The 17,941-nt window shown below is 39.7% G+C and overlaps 1 protein-coding gene across 5 annotated transcripts in view; it reads left to right on the top strand.

The window, feature by feature from the left end:
* The window catches only part of grin2ba (glutamate receptor, ionotropic, N-methyl D-aspartate 2B, genome duplicate a), a 178,459-nt gene that overhangs the window by 5,813 nt on the left and 154,705 nt on the right, over positions 1-17,941 (top strand). For all 5 annotated transcript variants that reach the window (XM_008415507.3, XM_017306255.2, XM_081609718.1 and 2 more), the window contains exons 2-3: positions 4,270-4,410; positions 4,838-4,940. In XM_008415507.3, coding sequence (XP_008413729.2) covers positions 4,914-4,940 — 27 coding nt within the window. In that variant the 5' untranslated portion in view covers positions 4,270-4,410; positions 4,838-4,913. The remainder of the gene's footprint in view (positions 1-4,269; positions 4,411-4,837; positions 4,941-17,941) is intronic.

The raw sequence follows: 17,941 nt of genomic DNA, 5'->3' as shown, positions 1-17,941 counted from the left end.
TACCAGTTCTATAGAGTACAACGATGGTGTGAAGTAAGCAGACGTAAATACAGCTATAGAGAGTTGGACACCATGGATGGAGGATGTTTTCTCTGAATTGTAATCATGCTCATATGTATCAAATTACATCATTTAGCTTGATGTCTCGCTGTCGAGAGTAAATGTTTTCTCCAGTTTTAAATGAATAACATTTAACGAGTATTACCAACAATTAAATTGAACAATAAATCGTTTGCCACTAAACTGGACTTCCAGGAATTTTCAGCTCCTCACAATTGAAGACAAGACATCTTCTAATTGTTTCTAATCACAGATCAAATCAAAGGGATAGTAATGTCTTTACAAGTAGTAATATCTTCATTTTGTTTAAATCCAGATTGGTTCTTGTCCCAGACACTTAAGCTAACACCATTTCTGACAGGGACTAAGACTAAGCAGATTCGTACCACTTTTAAAAGTTTCAATCTAAAAAGGAAAAAGTCCGATATTATTGCAAATACTTTTTTGTAGATTTCTACCCTACAATACTTTGCTACCAAATTGTTACACTGATGCTGAAAAGCATAACACTGTCCTTTCTTGAAGCATGTTTCATAGGGAAGATCGTTGGTGATGCACGACCTCCTCCGTCCTCCATTTCTGGTGTAAATAACAATCTAATCCAAATGTCATGAAAACTAAAACTGTAAACCAAATTGCATTTGCATGAACTCTTATGAAGTTTGAGATTGGATTTTGTAAGATGTTTAGATTTGGATCACAGCTGACTAGCAAACAGCTAAATGCTAATCTGAGAAGGACAAGGTTTAGTTTCCGGGTCAAAAACTAGTCTTGATTTATAGAAAACAAAGATGCTAGCTGCTAGTTTGACACTACAGTAATTGTTTGGACTTTATTTCAAATGAATACCATTTATAACGTATTGGCATTAATTTGACTAAACAATAAATCCATGGTGTACCAATAACTGAGCCACTCTGTGTTAGATCTGTGTTTCATCTGTTAGATGAAAATGATAATTATTTTAGTGTGGTTTTGCTAAAAGGTTGGAAGCGTTTATATTGTTTTCTTCTAGCGTCTTAATTTGGCATAAAACAGATAAGTTTTATTCCCTGACTAGGGGGTCAACACCTATAGGTTCAGATGTAGCCCAAAGTGAGTCTCAATAAGTTGGTCAAAACATTCTGTTGATCTTACAGGAGTTTTTAGAAACAAAGATGGAAAATGTTTTTCATGCTTTTTTCCCTGAACTTTCATTCATTATCTACATAGAAGTTCCAAATTAGAACGTAATTAGAAGTATATGGGCAGTTCTTTTTTTTTTTTCCAATTGTTGAAGGTTGTTTATGTTTTCTTATCAATAGATCACATAGTATGAGGTTTATTCTTCATTTTGCATAAAGTCAAAACATCCTATTAAAATTACCTATTCAGTCAGTTGCTGTAAAGTTTTACTATGTGTCCTGTTATGTACCTGTGGCTGGTTCAAACCCCATGTCAGTCTGTTTTGCTTGTGGCTTCAGCGTGTAAATGTGTGCATGAATGGATGACTGAATGTAACAAAAAGCACTTTTGAGTCATCTGGATTTGAGATTTAACTTTAAAGCAAACACTTCTTTAATCTGTACTCGCAAAACGTAGAAAGCTGTGCTTTCTGGAAGGGTCGTACAGTTTTGCTGATCTAGACTATTTTGATTTAGTAGGACTGAACCCAAAAAAGTTCACAACTAAACCCAGCAGATTGCTGAAGGAGTAACATCAAAGCAAACTTCTATCTTAAAAAGGTCAAAACAGTTCACGCAAACCTTATTGTATTGATTTCTACTCTGCATATTTTACTTTTGCCAAGAAAAGCTGAACATGTTCAGTTTTGAACTAGTGTTTCACAGAAAAAATCATTGGTGGCGCACCACGTCCTAGCTTCCTGTCAACTGTGAATAACCTTTAAACAATTCCAAGTTTAAAGGTTTTGAAACGATATCTGCAAAGACTGCAACAACGTTGTTGAAATTGGAGTTTGTTGCAGTGATAAAACTCCACTTTAGTCTTGGCCTCAGTTAGACCAGCTAACTGTTGGCTAGAAAGAAGCTAGCCTCAGCATCTGGGGCAAAAAAAAACTAATCTGAATTTATGCAAAATGAAGATACAAGAGAGTTACTGTCTACAGGCAAAATATGAATTTTGCCTTCAAGGTTAAAACCTTGAACAATCCCGAACTCTCCCTTTGAGAGGTTTTAAAGGCGCCACGTTTGCAGTCTTCATTGATAAACAGGATGGAGAGAAGACAGCAGGGGCTAAGGAGATTCATAATCCTATCCCCTCTTCCTACTGATTTTCACTCTGCCTCTCTGCTGCTTAATGAGACAACAAAGCAACTCCTGTTTGTGGCTCCGAGCACGGCGCCTGCCTCGACAGAGCCAGCGGTAACCCCTCCGCTTAGGTGTTTTGTATTCCACTGACTTCCACTCTGTGCCATCTAGGGATCACAGGATCCTAATTCACCGCCACTTCTGACAGTGCACGGCAGAACCGTCGGCGTAGAGCGAGCTTCAAACCCCCAACACCTCGGATTCACTTTATGTGCGGCGCTGCGAGACGACCCCATCCATCATCTTGTTCTAAATGAGAAAATCAGTCCGCAGAGCTCCGTCTGAAGCTCGTAAAATGAGGCGCTCGCATCTCAATCCCGTTCACCCGTTACAGAGCTGCTAACCTGTGTGGGACAACTCCAAAAAGGGGAAGAAGAAAAAAATGTCCATCTGGATTTTATCGGCTGTATATTCACGTCAAGAAAACAGAATATGGGTCATGATCTGATATAAAAAGGCTGTTCAATAATTCATCTGAGCTGATTAAGAGGACTTGCATCGACAGAGACGCTGTCCATGAGAAATGATGTACACAGAGTGCACAGAAATGCAGTTAGGCCTCTTTACAAGATTAGGACCGAACTAAGAACAAAGGTTCGACAAATGCCTCTGAGCTTCAAGTGGCCGCTGAAAAACCTTCTGCTTCAATACGCTTTAAAACAGCCGCGCTCGTTGTGTGGCTACGTGTTTACAATCCTGTGCGTTTTTGTCTCTGTTGTGCGTGTGTGTGTGTGTGAGTGTGTGAGGCCCATCAATCTATTAAATATGAAAAGAACAATCTGTTACCCCGCAGAGACTGGTTCATTATTCATTAACATTTTTCACTTAATCATTTATTCACCTAAAGTATGGCTCAAACACGCCTCTAAGATTGAGACGATCTTGTACTTTTGTTTGTTAAATATGAGATGTGTATCGGCTTTATTTGATTCTTTCTTTTTCTTTTCCCGCTAACTTGTACCGCCTTTTGGAGATACTCATTTAAAATGATTCTGGTTCTGAAACCAGAGATCCTGCAAGGTTTACAGTTCAAAACTTCATACTTATGATTTTTTTTTAAATTTTGGTTATCAGTTTTTATGACATAATGAATATTTCAGTGCACACCATTCTTCTAGTTGGGCTTTATTTTGTTTTGTTTTTTTCACCACAAAGTATGAAACGGCATATGGTTATCTTCCAGATTTTTCTTTTGGCTTTTGGGTCAAACTTTAAGAAGGTGAAATCTGCAATAAAAAAAAAAAAAAGTTAGTAAGGTTATCTTAGATGAAATGCAGATCCTTTTTTAGTTACAATTTGTGATAAGTGATACATTTGTGTCACAAAATGAGTAACTATTTCACTTTTAGTATCAGTTCATGAACCTTGGAGCCACTATTAAAAAGTACATGAAGGCAAAAGAAAACCCAAAATAGCAAAAACTCCTTTTCTTCTTTTTTAATGTTTTTGTTTTGCTGTAATCAGAAATGATCAGTGAGTTGGATAAAAACGCATAAATTACCGTCAAGATCTAAATATAAATAACAACAAAAAGATTAGTCTATAGGTTATTAAACTCAGATTCTTGTTTAGAGATACTGAAATAAAAAAAATACAATTAAGCTCATATTTTTCCTTAGTCATATTTTTTTTCCCCACACTTTAGAAAAGAAACGACACTCAAACCTTGTCAAAGCCAGTTCAACTAAAGCCAGTTCAACTAACTCAACTAACTTGGCCATTTAACTTCTCAGTTGTACGTTTTAACTCGCTCCAACCATTTAACCAGATTTATTCGTCCTGAGAAGAGCCAATCGGAGACTGCACACCATGCCAAAGCACATCGCAGCCTTATTAGAGTCTCAAATGAGCGCAGCCTGCTCCTAACCTTCTGTCCTCCTTGTTCCCTTTGCAATTACAGAGTGGCAGACGTAAGAAAAACAAGACTCTCCGAGCATCTTTTTTCCGAGGAAGAGAAGTGACGCTGCTCCAGTAGAGTGCAATTACCTCAACATTGATGCTTTGCTCCCTTGACTGTCTGAGGATTTTACCTAAAACGGCTGTAAGTTCTTTGTGATTAGTTCCTTGTTAACGGTCAAAACTAAAAAAAAAAAAGGTTGAATTTGGGAAGTGGGGGAATAGAAGAACGAAGCAGTTGTGCCTCATTCTTAAACTTAGTGATTCGTGAACGTCTTGATTTGCTTCATCTGAACTCCCATTTATACCGGCGACGAAAACATTGCAAAGCTGGTTAAAGCAAACACAAAAAGCAGAATAGAAAAGAAGAGTTTTCTTTATAAACCATGGTCATTACTTTTCAAAAATAAAAAACCCTGTACTCTGTTAACAATAGAAGCCGCGTTGCTTTTATTCAGTCAGCGTTATTAAGCAAAAATCCATAAATCTTAACGTTTTTTAAAAAAATCCAGAAGCTGCTCCGGTCGATACTCATCTTGTCTTTTGGTTTGTGTTGGATTTTCCGCCCCCAGCCTCCCTCAGTCTAAGGCTATGAAAGGGAGAGAGGAGTCCCAGGCCGCACCACCATGCTACTTCTGAGAAGCTGGGATGAGACTTTGGCTGGCAAAACACGAGGTAAGACAATATTGATGCATGGGACCTCCTTCCACCGTTTTCTCGTCCCCGTGGAGTCGTGCTGTAACAACCCATCTTATCTCTGCTGCGTGGTGTGTTTGTGCGGCTGCAGCTTCCCAGAAACCCGTGCGCCTCTCCTTTAAGCTCCGTGATGTATGTTCTGAAACTCCTCAGAGACTTTTTGTTTTTTTTGCTTTGTGTCTCACGCCAGGTTTGCTTGAGGGTCAGGATAAGGGTTCAAGGTAGAGCCTGCAGATAAATGGTTTAATCCTTGGTTTGTAGAGTGGGGCGCACCTTTATCAATGACGCGCATCGGTCGGCGGACGTTTGGCCCGACCCCAGGCCAAATCAACTGTCGGCCTCGTTTCCATAGCTCTACAGGCATTGATCAGACAATTAAAGGATTAGTTGGATGTGATTTTGTGGTCTAATTGTGAAAGTATTGGGACAGAAACTCATGGTAGATATGTTCGTGTACGCAGTGTGTGCGGTGTCTTGCAAATGTCGTCATTTCCCTTGAACTTTTCCACATTTTGACACGTGAATGGCAAACTTCAATGTGTCACATTTGGATTTTATGTGGCAGACCAATTCAAAAGGGTACAAAACTGTGAAGCAGAGGGGAAATTAATTTATTTTCCAAACTGATATCTTAAAAACTTGGCCTGCATTGTATTTTCCACTATTTCTTTACACTTCTACACTTCTGCCTGTTTTTCTTAGCAAAATTCCTTAAAGCTGCTTTATGTAATTTTTATAGGATCTCCTCTGCCTTCTTCCAGTGCTCCCAGTGCTAACTAGAAGCTTCCAATCAGAGCCAGGAGGTGGGTCTTAGCGCTGTCAATCAGAATCTCATGTGGCGCTGCTCTTCCCTTTTCCCCCCTTGCTCAGGCTAGTTAGCAAGGCCGCTGATGACGGCGGATAAAAAGTTGTCCTGTAACGCTAAGCTGTTTCTCCTCTTTCATCACATTGAGCAGCGAGTACATGAGTTTGATTGACAGTGCTAAGACCCACCTCCTGGCTCTGATTGGTTGTTTTTTGGTCAGGAGCGGTGTATTTCTTCAGATGGTAACAGTAGCTCAAGGAGGACTTGGAGGAGATCGATCTTTTCACAGATTATCTGTCGGACACCACGAGATGGTGACTGTTTTACTAAATACGTGAAAAACATATTCTTTATTAAAATGATATACTGTGACTTTAAGCTCAGTGGACATCAGTTTTTCAGTTTTGCCACAGATTCTTAACTGGCTTTCATTCTGGATTTTGACTGCTATCCCATTGTTGCTATGGTTGCATGTTAAGAGTTGCTGGACAGTGAACCTCAGTCTGAACTCTTTAGGAGCCTCCAACATGTTTTCTTCCAGTATTGTGCTCCCTTTATCTCGATTCACCTTCCCTGTCCCTGCTGAAGAAAAGCATTCCCATAGCAACTGTCGCATTGTTTGGTTGTAATGTTAGTTTTCCACCAACCAAAGCGTTTTGCTTCATAATTAAACCACATAAAACCCCAATAAGACATGTTGAAGTTTGTGTCAAAAGTTGTGTAAAACATGGATGAAACGGGGCAACTGTATGTTTTGTATGATAAGATAAAAGAAGGCATATTTATCATGATGTTAGATTACAAAGGGCAAACACATTTGCAACAAGTTCTCATGAGAGGTCATTTTGTCATTTTCCTCTCTCTTCTACTCCAACATGAAGCTTTATTAAACTCTCCATTTAAGTTGTTCGCCGACTCCTTATCTAACACCCTGCACCTTTTCTAACCCAGCCTCTTCCCCCTCCCTCCGGGTCCCTGCTTCTCCTCTCACACGCCATTAATCAGCGGTGACGTTAAAAGAGGCACGAGTCTTGTTTCAAAGGTGCAGGAGGAAGAAATGAATTTTCTTTGTTTTTTAGTAAGAGATGGGAGCAAGCGATTGTGGGAAGAGCAGGAACTCGTGGCGGTGGGGGTAATGAAGTATGCAGGCAGTGTGTGTGAGAGAGAGAGCAGTGCCAGGACACAGTTTCTCCCATTACTTTAAGTAGCTGCCTCGGCCAGCGGCGGAGCAGCTTTGTAATGAAGTGCCTCGGCGTCGGCCGCTACGTCGCTAGCTGAAAGTCACACCTCGGCTTCAGCTGGTGCCGCTGCTGATGCGACGCTTTTCCTACTAGCGCCTTACGTCAGAAAACATTACCATATAAATGTCGTGTCTATAATCTTGTATCTTTGTTTTGCAATGATGAAAAAGTAATAAAGGTCACTGCCAGGACCGGAACAAGACATATGCGAGCTTAAGCGGCTGCTTGGGGCCCCCAAAGCAGACCACCAAACTAGCATGACAGACAAATGTACATGTATTTTAAATAACACTGAATATTGCAAAGTGACTACTACACGTGGAAAAACTATTTCTGTAGTGATTTATCTCTTCCTGTTGATGGCTGCTGTCACTGGGGAAATATAAGATGTTAAATTTAGTGTTTATCAACTGATGTTTCTTTCAAATAGTTAAAATCAAATGGCACTTAAAATTTAAATACTACTCTGCATTTCAAAATGCAGATGATTTATTTATTTATTTTACTTTGTTACTCCTGCAAGGTTAGAATTAACATTAATAATGACACTAGTATAATGTATGCTAATTATAAATGATACTAATGATAGTAGGTGTGTTGCACACATAGATGTTGTTCCTAATGTAACTTTAGACAAACTGAATCTGAATTTGTAAAGAACCACATGGGTTTTATTGCCTCTTTAAAAATTAAAGTACTAACAAAACTGATTCATGTCCATTTCATGGAGAACAGGGCTTATAAACAACTGCATTGTTCAGCAGAGACTGACGGCAAAACGCTGAGCACACTGACGTTATTGCGCCCTCTACTGCGCATGCAAGACACTTTTGGGTCGTTTGCCCGTTCACACCGGAGAACACATACATTTGGATTTATTTGGACCAGGCCAAGAAAATCCAATTTGACAACAAAAACATCAGAATCGGGTCTCTTAAGGCCGCAGTGTGACCGCAGCCTTTGATGCGGCCGTCACGGGTCTGAGTCTCTGCCTGGTCCGTCCTGTCAGATAAAAGCCATTAGAGCCGACAAAACCTTTTTTCTTTTTTTTCCTTTTTTTAATTCAGTCACATTTACCCTTACAGATGACTAATTTTCTTCTAATTATTAAAAGTGTTATTGAAGTCCATGAAGCTGGTAGTTTTTCTAGAAAAAAAACGACGGGCTAAAATAAATGAGAACATATTAGAATAATAATGGCTCATGAGTTTTTTCCCCTCTAAAAGCCTTTATCTCCAGCCCTTGTGTACCTTAAGCTTAATAGGATTCCGGCCCTCTCATTATATCAGCACAGCCCAGTGCCATTAATTAACTGCAGTGAGGCTTTTCAATCATTTTTCAGTCAAAACACGAGTCTCCTATTCAGCCTGTGGGAAGCCATGTCATCAGTCAGAGATAATAAACCAGTGAAATATACCGGGGCTGCGATCTTTGATGTGTGAAAGATTTGTTGTTGTTGTTGTTGTTGTTGTTTTTTCCAGGGTGTCGCCCTTCCTCTCTCTCTCTCTCTCTCTCTCTCTCTCTCTCTCTCTCTCTCTCTCTCTCTCTGCTGACACATTTCTGCATTAGGGTGCAGCAGTGAGATAAATGAGCACCTTCCGGTTTCTCCTCTACTGTGGTGTCACAGAAAAAACAGTTGTTGTTTTCACTTTTCTTTTATATTTTCAGCTTTTTTAAATGGAATGATTCGTCTTTAATTAGAGCACTGGGGAGGGGAAATAATCAGCAAGTTAAGAGGGAGGAAAGTCACATTTGTGGCACACATCACGGTTTTGCATTTATTTCTAAACATATGGATATCTATTTCCAGTCTCTTTGGACGCTGCGTAAACAATTGAACCGTTTTGACTTGATGACCTTTGATATGTTTGTTCTGGTGCATATCCTCCAAATAATCCAAAGTTGTTTTTTTCCCCCTGCAGCAGTGTGTGGGCAAATCTCATTAATCTAACAGTTCTTATTTTCCTAAAACTCACCTGCCTCAGTTTAATGAACACCAGTCATACCGAGCATGTCGGGCGTCTACGACGCTCCGTTTCTTCACAGAACTATCTTGACATCCAATAAGATGGAGGAGGTCCCAGTCGGTTGTTTATTTTAGTCCATTGCTCATTAGCATTAATTAAACTCGAACCCACATGCTTTAGCTTGACCTATATACACGACTGCTAGGATCCGTGTGGTGGGATCAATGGGGTTGCAAAACACCGGATCGATGGGGCTTCGTTCATCCCCCCCCTGGCTGAGACACAGCGACATAAGTCACCTGGAAAACGGCCTGCAGATCCCGTCATTAGCCGAGCGCTGCACTTCCAACATTTGCTTTGGTGGCATCTGTTGTTCTCTGGCACATGCTCAGACGCCGCTGCGAGGAGGAGGCTTCAGGTGCTGTCGATGTTTGTGCTCCAGTTGTTGGATAGATCTGGTGCCTAAATGAGTTCTTGATTATGTGAACTGAGCCGCGAAGAACTGATCATTTTTGGTTGCTCTGCCTGATTTGGCGTCGGTGTCGACATGCGAAGGAGCGAGTTCCTTTTTTGTTTTAGGTTTTTGTTGTAAATCTAAGTAAACCAAAGAGACGGTCTTGTAAAGCTTGATTGGAACAAGCTGCAATTAACTGAAATGAAAGCGTCTTTTTTTCTTCCCAGTGTTTGTTTTTATTCACATTTCTCTTCTTTTATTCATATGTGTGACTGTGTGTGCTGACTTTGCAAGATTCTGCAATTTTTTTTGTTCACGTTCTCCCAACTCCTCACTTTAAGTGCGCTCCATCATTTTTTCTGAGTTCTTGCCATCTTCCGTTCTCACCCAGAGGTTGGGCTGCGGAGGCAGGTGAACGATTTGTTTTTGCCGCACGAATGCCAGGGGTCAGCATCTTTATGCAGCCGTGATTGACAGGAAACACTTGTACTTGCGCCTCGAGGAGAATGGTGCAGTGTGTTGATTGTTTTGCTGCGAAGGTGAGGCAACGCATGATTGCAAAGCAAACACAATTTTACATACATGTGCTGTGGCTCGGAGTGGTAGTGAAAAATAATGTCACTTAAACTAATGTTCTGGGTTTCTTGCTCTGCAGGGAGAGGTTGTTATTTTTACGGCAAGATTCTGTTAAAACCTTATAAGCGGCTAATATTTTACTTAAAGGTGTAACTTTCTAAAAATGTCATGTTTTCACAATGCTATGGTATTTACATGTAGATTTAAAATAAACATGGTTAAAAATAAAAACAGCAAAAGTATAAAGCATTCACTTATTAAAATTTGAGTAAGCACTAGTTCCCAAATTCTTACTTTACTAACTATTTGACCCCTTTTGCTACAAATTATTTAGTCAAGATCTTTGCTCAAAATGCCCGTCAGGGGATTTTAAGTGTGATTAAAGTGTGCAAACACCGGAGACCCCCTCTAAAAACACTAATGACTGCCTGTTTTAAGAGTTCAAACATGATTTATTCCTTCATATGCATTAGTCTACACAGTGGAAATTGTTTTAGCGCGACTGCAGAACTAACATCCAACATGTAAAACAGCTGGACGACCATCTACAGTCTTCCAGGTCTCCACTCTTGGGGGGCCAATCAGTGCCAAGCACAGTGACTGGTGCGCCGTTGCACTTATATGTTGATTATTTACTTACACACACACACAGGAGTCAGACATAGGAGGTGGTGCACCCCCAACGACCTCCATCAGAATGTAACATATAGATGTTTCTGTTCAGAATTAGAAAGGTAAGGCAGTGTAAAATCTGTAATAGTTCTGCTTTACTTCTATATCAGCTTCTCTGACTTGAAGCTCTTCAGGAAACTTGTCAGTATCGGACATGGTTTGATTTCCTCAGAAATTGCTCTAAACAGCTTAAAGGGATCGTTTATCATTTTTCTCAAACTACCTATCGCCTTCTGCCTCCAGGACAAACCAGTGTTAGATCCCCCTTTTCACAAATCCTGAATTATTTCCTCAAAAGTGCCTCCTTGAATCCAGTACTATTCTGGAACGGTGACTCCGGTGTCCTACTGGGTTATTAATACTGGACAATTAGACCTGATTATGTTGTTGTGCAGAAGCTGCAACTAATTAATTCTATTTAAATCTCTTTTTTTTTCTCCGGCACAGCTTCACTTTTATACCCCAGTTACATAAGCTGTGCCAGACTATAATTCACTGTATAGCAGGAACAAAAGACCCCTGCTGCTACAGTGTTGTACAGAAGTCAGTTACATCCCCTGCCTCGCTATAAGAGACTAGACGGCAGTGTATCATCTGTCTTCTTGCCACTCTTAAATCTTTAACAGACTGCCTCTGAAGCTGCAAAGATAAAACGGTGAGGCAGCGGCAGTGACCCTAAACCATCGCTGAATACGCTTTCTTCTGTTAGCGGAGCCGAATGTCAGGCGGCGACTCTCAGCTCCGCTTTGGCTGAAATGTCAAGGCTAATGTTCACCCTGTATCTGTGGGCTCACCACAGCATGATCTGCCCCCACTTCAGTCTCTCAACCTCAGCCTGGCCCAAAACCTCCCGCAGCAGCGCTTCGCCGGGACTCTGTATTAAAAGTTATTGATTATGTTGTGTCAAAGAGTGGGGAGGGGGAAAATGGCCGCTAGGAGTATAGCAGAAGAACTCCCAGTAGGGAGCTAATACCTCCCTGAGGGACCCCATTCACATACTGTCAGAAGCTGTGATATGTGGGAGACGGGCTGCATAGAGAGGAGAGGAGAGAGGAGCGGAGCAGGAAAATGCTGGGAAAAAAATCGGGGCTCATAGACAAAAGGAAGGAGAGGAGACGTCACATGGGCCATTCTAAAGCACACAAAACATAATGGGTTTGTCAAAGTCTGACTGATTAAACAAAATGCACCTGAACACAATGCAGCGCTCCTGCAGCTATTTAACTTGGTCTGTGTGCTCAGTCGATTGTTCCTGTTTGCATCTCACATCGATTTCTGCGAGCCGGCGTGGAGTATCACAACTATTGAAAACAGTATAAGATTGCTCAGTTGGAAAATCGCCACCGGCAGTTTCATCCGCACCGGGAGTTTGTTTCTATCTGCTTTTTCTGCCAAAGATCACAAAGAAAGATAATGTTGGCCAAAAGCTTTCCATCTTAATTAATTTTTTCAGAATAGTTGTTCCTTTTTTTTTTACTTTTAAAACTCAGGTATTTAAAAAAATAAAATTCCCCCTGAAAATATGCACACAGGTGCTTTCATTTGCTAAAGATTCATGCCTTTATTTATTTGTGTAATTTGTAGCAGTAATGGTAGAATCTCTAAAGAGAGGATTAGACCAATCTGTGTTGAATTGGTACTTCACTGTTGTCTGTTTTGGCCGTTCCTGCCTGTTCATGTTGTACACAAAGTAAACGATTTGTCTAAAATGATTTACTTTGCTGGTGGTTTTTGTAGATATATCCATCTAATTCAATGATTGATATTTGATTTTGGTCGTCTCTATTTGTATAATCTCTACAATAGAGCGCCTGTAACACTAATTGACTCTAGATCTCTGAGTAAAGCTCACAACCAGAGATTCATTCGACAAAAGATTTTGTCTAAGACATCCAATTATCACGTAGTACAGACATTAATTGTATCATTGCGATAAATTTAAATTTTGATTTATCATCGTCCAGTTGTTGGTGCAAATCTTTGTGACTGGTGTCCTCAAGTAGCGTATCATAAAGCTTTTAAAGCTTTATGATACACTGAGTTTGAGAGAAATTCAGTCTCATGTTGCTAGCACTAGCATTAGCATAATCCACTGGTTTTGTGACTTTAAATGCTAAGCTTGGATGCTGCTTCCCTCCAGGATCTGAGCTTCAATTAGTTGTGACTTAATTCTCTCAGGTAGTTAAACGCAGTTCTTCTTGGAACAATGATTAATCGGTAGTTGATGTGACGTTAATGCAATCTGACTGCGGTTTGTCTGATTCGCAGAGGACTTCGTCTAATTGGAGTCTTTATGTTTTGGCTGAAAAGTGAGTTTTCCTGTGCTCTTGTTTTCTAACACAGGCGGTATGCAGAACGGTAGCTTGTCAGGGAGCTCATCGGTATGGGACGGCACATAGTGAGCGGTATGACTCATTGGGGGTGATGGTGAGGGTACAAGGCTACTTTAGGAGAGTAGAGTCCCGCGAGTAGGTATGCTACTTACGTGTGTGAGTGTAAGATGTTTTGCTGGAGGTGGAGTGTAAATAAAAAGCAAGGCTAGAGGTGGATCGGGTGTGAAATTAAACCCCAGTCCAACAATGTGCCACCTTTAAAAGATGAGATAATTAGAACATGCACACACGGCCAGACCTTGATGGCAACCTTATTAAGAATGTGTGTGTGAGAGTGTGCGTTCCTGTAGAAACTAAAGATAAAAAAAAGAAAAAAACAACACATACACACACACACTGGCCAATCCAGGAGAGACGTTGCACGATTCACACGCCGGGCCGCTGAGTCATCTATATGTTCTATTAAATTCATCTATGATAAAAGCTGGAGCTGGATTATCTGCTTCAAATTGTCCCAGGCTGGTATAGGTCTCTGGGACATTCATATTAATAGTGAAAACCGACAGCTTATCTCAAGATTCAAGCTGTTTCTGCTTCAGGGCTCTCGCAAAATGTGCCTATGTATCTTTCTAAGGCTTTTGGCTGTACCACTAATATGTGATGCAGTTTTGGTCACAATGCGGTGGGAGTAAAATATACGTCTAAAGGAAGATTAAAGAGCAAATTCAAGAGGTAACAAACACACGTTTCATTGACTACATCACACCACCAATGTGTAAAGTACAAACAACGCAGACTTGTTGGGAAGAAGATTACATGCTGAAGCTGCATGCAATATTCTAATAGTGTCTTTATTTTAAACGTAGTCCGAAAAGAATCGTGTTTCCTCCCGTGTCTAAAAACGGGCATCTTTCCTGCCTGTATGGGCACATTCAGGTCTGACACCTGGATAATATATTTCTGTCCAGGCCCACTGGAATAACATTGTCAGTCATGACAAAACTACCCTTTGACATAATCTGTAACTGCCACACAGGAGTCTGTTGTCCTTTATAATGCAAGGAAACCCTCAAGGTGACAAGAGATAGCACCTTTCTCTATTGCCCGAATCCTCAAGAAAAGCAAGAGTGTGTGCATATGAAGCGACGAGAGAGAGCATCACGACTGGAGGATATTACTGATGAGCGTCACCGTTTGAACAGACGTGTTAAAACCTTTAGTATAAATTACGCTTTTAGTGCAGTGAAAATTTGATACCAGTGATGCTTGGGACATTGCTTGAGACATTGAGTTATTCAGTTTCTTCATTTGAGTTTCTAGAAACTTCTAATTGACCTTAAAAGTCATTTTAAAGTAAACATTTCACAAATTTACAGTTTTAGCTTCAAAGGGTCTTCTGCCAGTTATTTTTTTGTAACATTCAACTACTATGGTATTATTTACTTATTTTAATCATGAAGGAACACAAACCCCATGTTTGTGCAATTGTTTGCACTGTTGCCATGTTGCACCATGACCTTTTTCTGCATGGCATTTGCAAGTCTCCTTGTGCATGTGTGGGTTCCCTCCAGGTACTCGAGTCTAAAATCATGATTTTAGTGCAACTGGCCTCAAAGTGCCCTAAATACTGGGTGTGTTGGCGCTTATTTCTCAGTGCTGTCCATTTGCGTGTTGCCACTTTCGTGGACTGGGGTCTTGTCCGGGATGCATGCAGTCTCTCGCCCACCAGTCCACCCATGACACTACAATTTTTGCAGATTTAGACAACGGATGGATGAACAGATGACACCAGAAAGTGGCTCTTCAAGTTGGCTTATCTTTCAGATGGATACTAGATTTGAAAAAGTTGGACGTTACTATTCAGTCTCTCAACCACTACTTTGTATCTTTGATTCCTTAATTCTGTTTGTAAAAACAACTGTTTTATCAGTTATAAAATGTCATTTTTTAAAATAAAAGCAATATATTTCAAACCCAAAAGGACCGGAATTTATCCTTCAGAGAATGATGGTCTGGAAACTAACATTTTAGTTTTCATTCTTTCCATATTTATCCAGAGTTGGAAAACCATTAAAGGAACCTTTCAGACTTTTGGAGGCTGTGTATATGCCAAACTATTGTTTGGGAATGATGCCAGGTAAGAGTTTTCACTCTTACCATCATAGACATAAGCACAAGGTTCACAAAACATCAGCCTTCTTCCTTTAGACCTGAAATTCTTTTGCTGATTGAGCTGAATAGGAAAGAGCCTAAAACAAGGTCCAGCACTCTGGATGATATAAAGAGATTGTCCATAGCATAACTGCTCAAAGATCCCTTTCTCTCTGTGTGTGCCAAGCTTGTGAAATATTATGCCCTATTAACAAAAGGAGGTACCCATTTGTGCCACCTCTGACTGCATGAAAAACAATCAACAAACCAGATGGTGTGTGATGCAGAACAATCTGGAAAGTCATCTGTTTGTAAAAGAGTCGGCACTAACAACCAGTTAGAAACAACAACAACAAAAAAACTTGGATTATACCCTCTTGTCGAATTAAAGTCTTGCAATAATGAGTCGGCATATGCAAGATCGCTTTTAGTTCTTTCATTAAATATAAGTACAGAAAGTTACCATTCTGTGGTGTCTGAGATTTATTCACATGAAGTGTGTATGGGCAAAATCTTAGAGTATTTTTGGACTAGTTTCTAGTGGAAATGTTTTAGTAAACTTGAAATAAGACAAAACTAACTTGCAAGTAACTTTTTAGCACGACACAAACTTGTTTTAATGTAATAATTATCTAATATTAATTTAAAAATACTAATTATAAATTAAATAATCTGCCAGTGAAACAAGACATTTTAACTTATAATATAGGAAAAACGTCTTGTTCCACTGAGATTATTTCACTGATAGCTAGTACTTTTTTAAAAATCATTATTTACCTTTACCCTTAAATGGGCAGACATATTTTTATATTTGAAAATTATTTCATTACCATTTGCTGACATATCTTTATTTTGGAATTTAGGGTTTGGGTTATAAAAAATTCCACCATTGTATGTTTGTAATAAGTTATAAAACACGTTTTAAAATATCGTAAGCAATGAATCTACCTTGTTTGTGTATGTTTTGCATTTCAAATAAATACCACAAATATCAATTCAACTTGTATAGCAGCAATTAACAAATGTCTCAAGTTAGTTAACAAAAAAATTCAATTCGACCCAATCATTCATACTGAGCATGCATGTAGTGATAGTGGATTGGTAAAACTCTCCTTTAACAGGAAGGAACCCCCAGCAGAACCAGAACCTGAATCAGTACAAGGGTCAGTCTGCTTCTACCGAAATACCCTGAATTCATACATTCATACAAATAAAATAATCCACATTTGAAGGTAAAATATATCTTAAACAATGTTTTAATAATGATTATCTATAAATTTAATGACTCAAAATAAAAGAAAATTTGAGTGTAACTATTCCTCTTTTGTACCCCCAGGACACAAACATTTCACGTCTTCTTATCTAAGCTGTTTAAATGTAAATCATATTAAAAATAATAATAATAATAAAATAAATATACATTAAATCACTCTTAAAGAACAACATTTCACAAAAGTAAATCCTTTCACATCAGTATGTATATAAAAAATAACAACTCATACCTCACAAAGTATGTCTTTGTCCTTACAGTCAGCCATTTTGAACTTTATATACCTGTATCAGTTTTTTTTTATATCCTGGCATAAGGTCTCATGACCTCAATATTTTCCCCCAGCCCCTCTTAAGTGTATCAAGCAATGTGAAGTGCAGGTGGTTGATGGCCCTCTTGTCTACAGCTTGTAAAATGTCTGCATCCCACAGGATATGAACCCCATAAGCTACTGTATCTTGCTGAAAAATCTACTTGTAAGTTAGTTTTGTCTTATTTCAAGTGTACTAAAATAGTTGCACTGGAAACTAGACCAAAGGATTTTGTTTTTATAGTGAAGCACTGGATGATGTGCTGCAGTTTTTCTTCTTTGATTTTTTCTTTTTTTTTTGACACAGTGATGGATCATTTGTGCGTCTAAGGAGACACTATAGACATGCTTGAATGATTAAAGCTGATAGACAGTGTTCATTACCTAACTTCAGGCGACGTAAATGGATTATTTCACAGTGTGTGTGCGCATCATTCAGACTGATGGAGCCGTGAATTTTGTGCACGTGTCGCAGGAGGAGGGTCGGGGTGCGCTGTGGCACACGTTTGCATGTGATTCAGCGGTTTTAACATGTGCGCAGTTTGGTTTCTGTCATGATTGTGATGGAACTAGCCCTTAAAAATCAATCTCTGTGAGTGACCAAGGATGAGAGAGAGAAAGAGCAGAGGCAGAGACACATGCGCACACACTGTGAAGGCCCTGTAAGCCGTTGAAAATAAGTGCAGAGGAAGGACGATATTGCAGAGACGGAGATGTTCTGTTTTCACTTCTCTGCAGAACACGTTGCCACTTATCTTGCTCATGTAATCACTCTCTCTCGCTGTTTTTTTCTTCCCATCGTTCTCGTCTTCTCTCCTGCTTTCCATCTCACTTCAGAACTCCTCCGCGCTCTCTCCGTGGTTTTTTTTCTTCTCATGTCCCGTCTCTCCCTCTCTCCTTTCCTGCATTTATCTCTCTTTTCTTCCTCACTGCCTTTTAATTAAAATCTGCCCATATCAAGGGATTCAGTTTCAGTGGTGATTTAAACGGAGGGCCTGACATAAACGTAACATTACTGTCAGACCAAAGCAAATTTCATCAGCCCTGGTTAAATTTACTGGTCTGTCCACTACATCCTCTCATTCGATCCATTTAGCCAACTTATTTAGTTAATTAAGTTAAAAACCTGTGAGACAGGAGATTAATAACTTTAAGCTGGTCAGTCTGGATGTTTGTGTAGAAATTAGGTGACCAAAGTTGA

Source organism: Poecilia reticulata, chromosome 8 (assembly GCF_904066995.2).
Source record: "Poecilia reticulata chromosome 8, P_reticulata-male-v2, whole genome shotgun sequence".
Lineage (NCBI taxonomy): Eukaryota > Metazoa > Chordata > Actinopteri > Cyprinodontiformes > Poeciliidae > Poecilia > Poecilia reticulata.
This window is presented reverse-complemented; position numbering and strand designations above follow the sequence as displayed.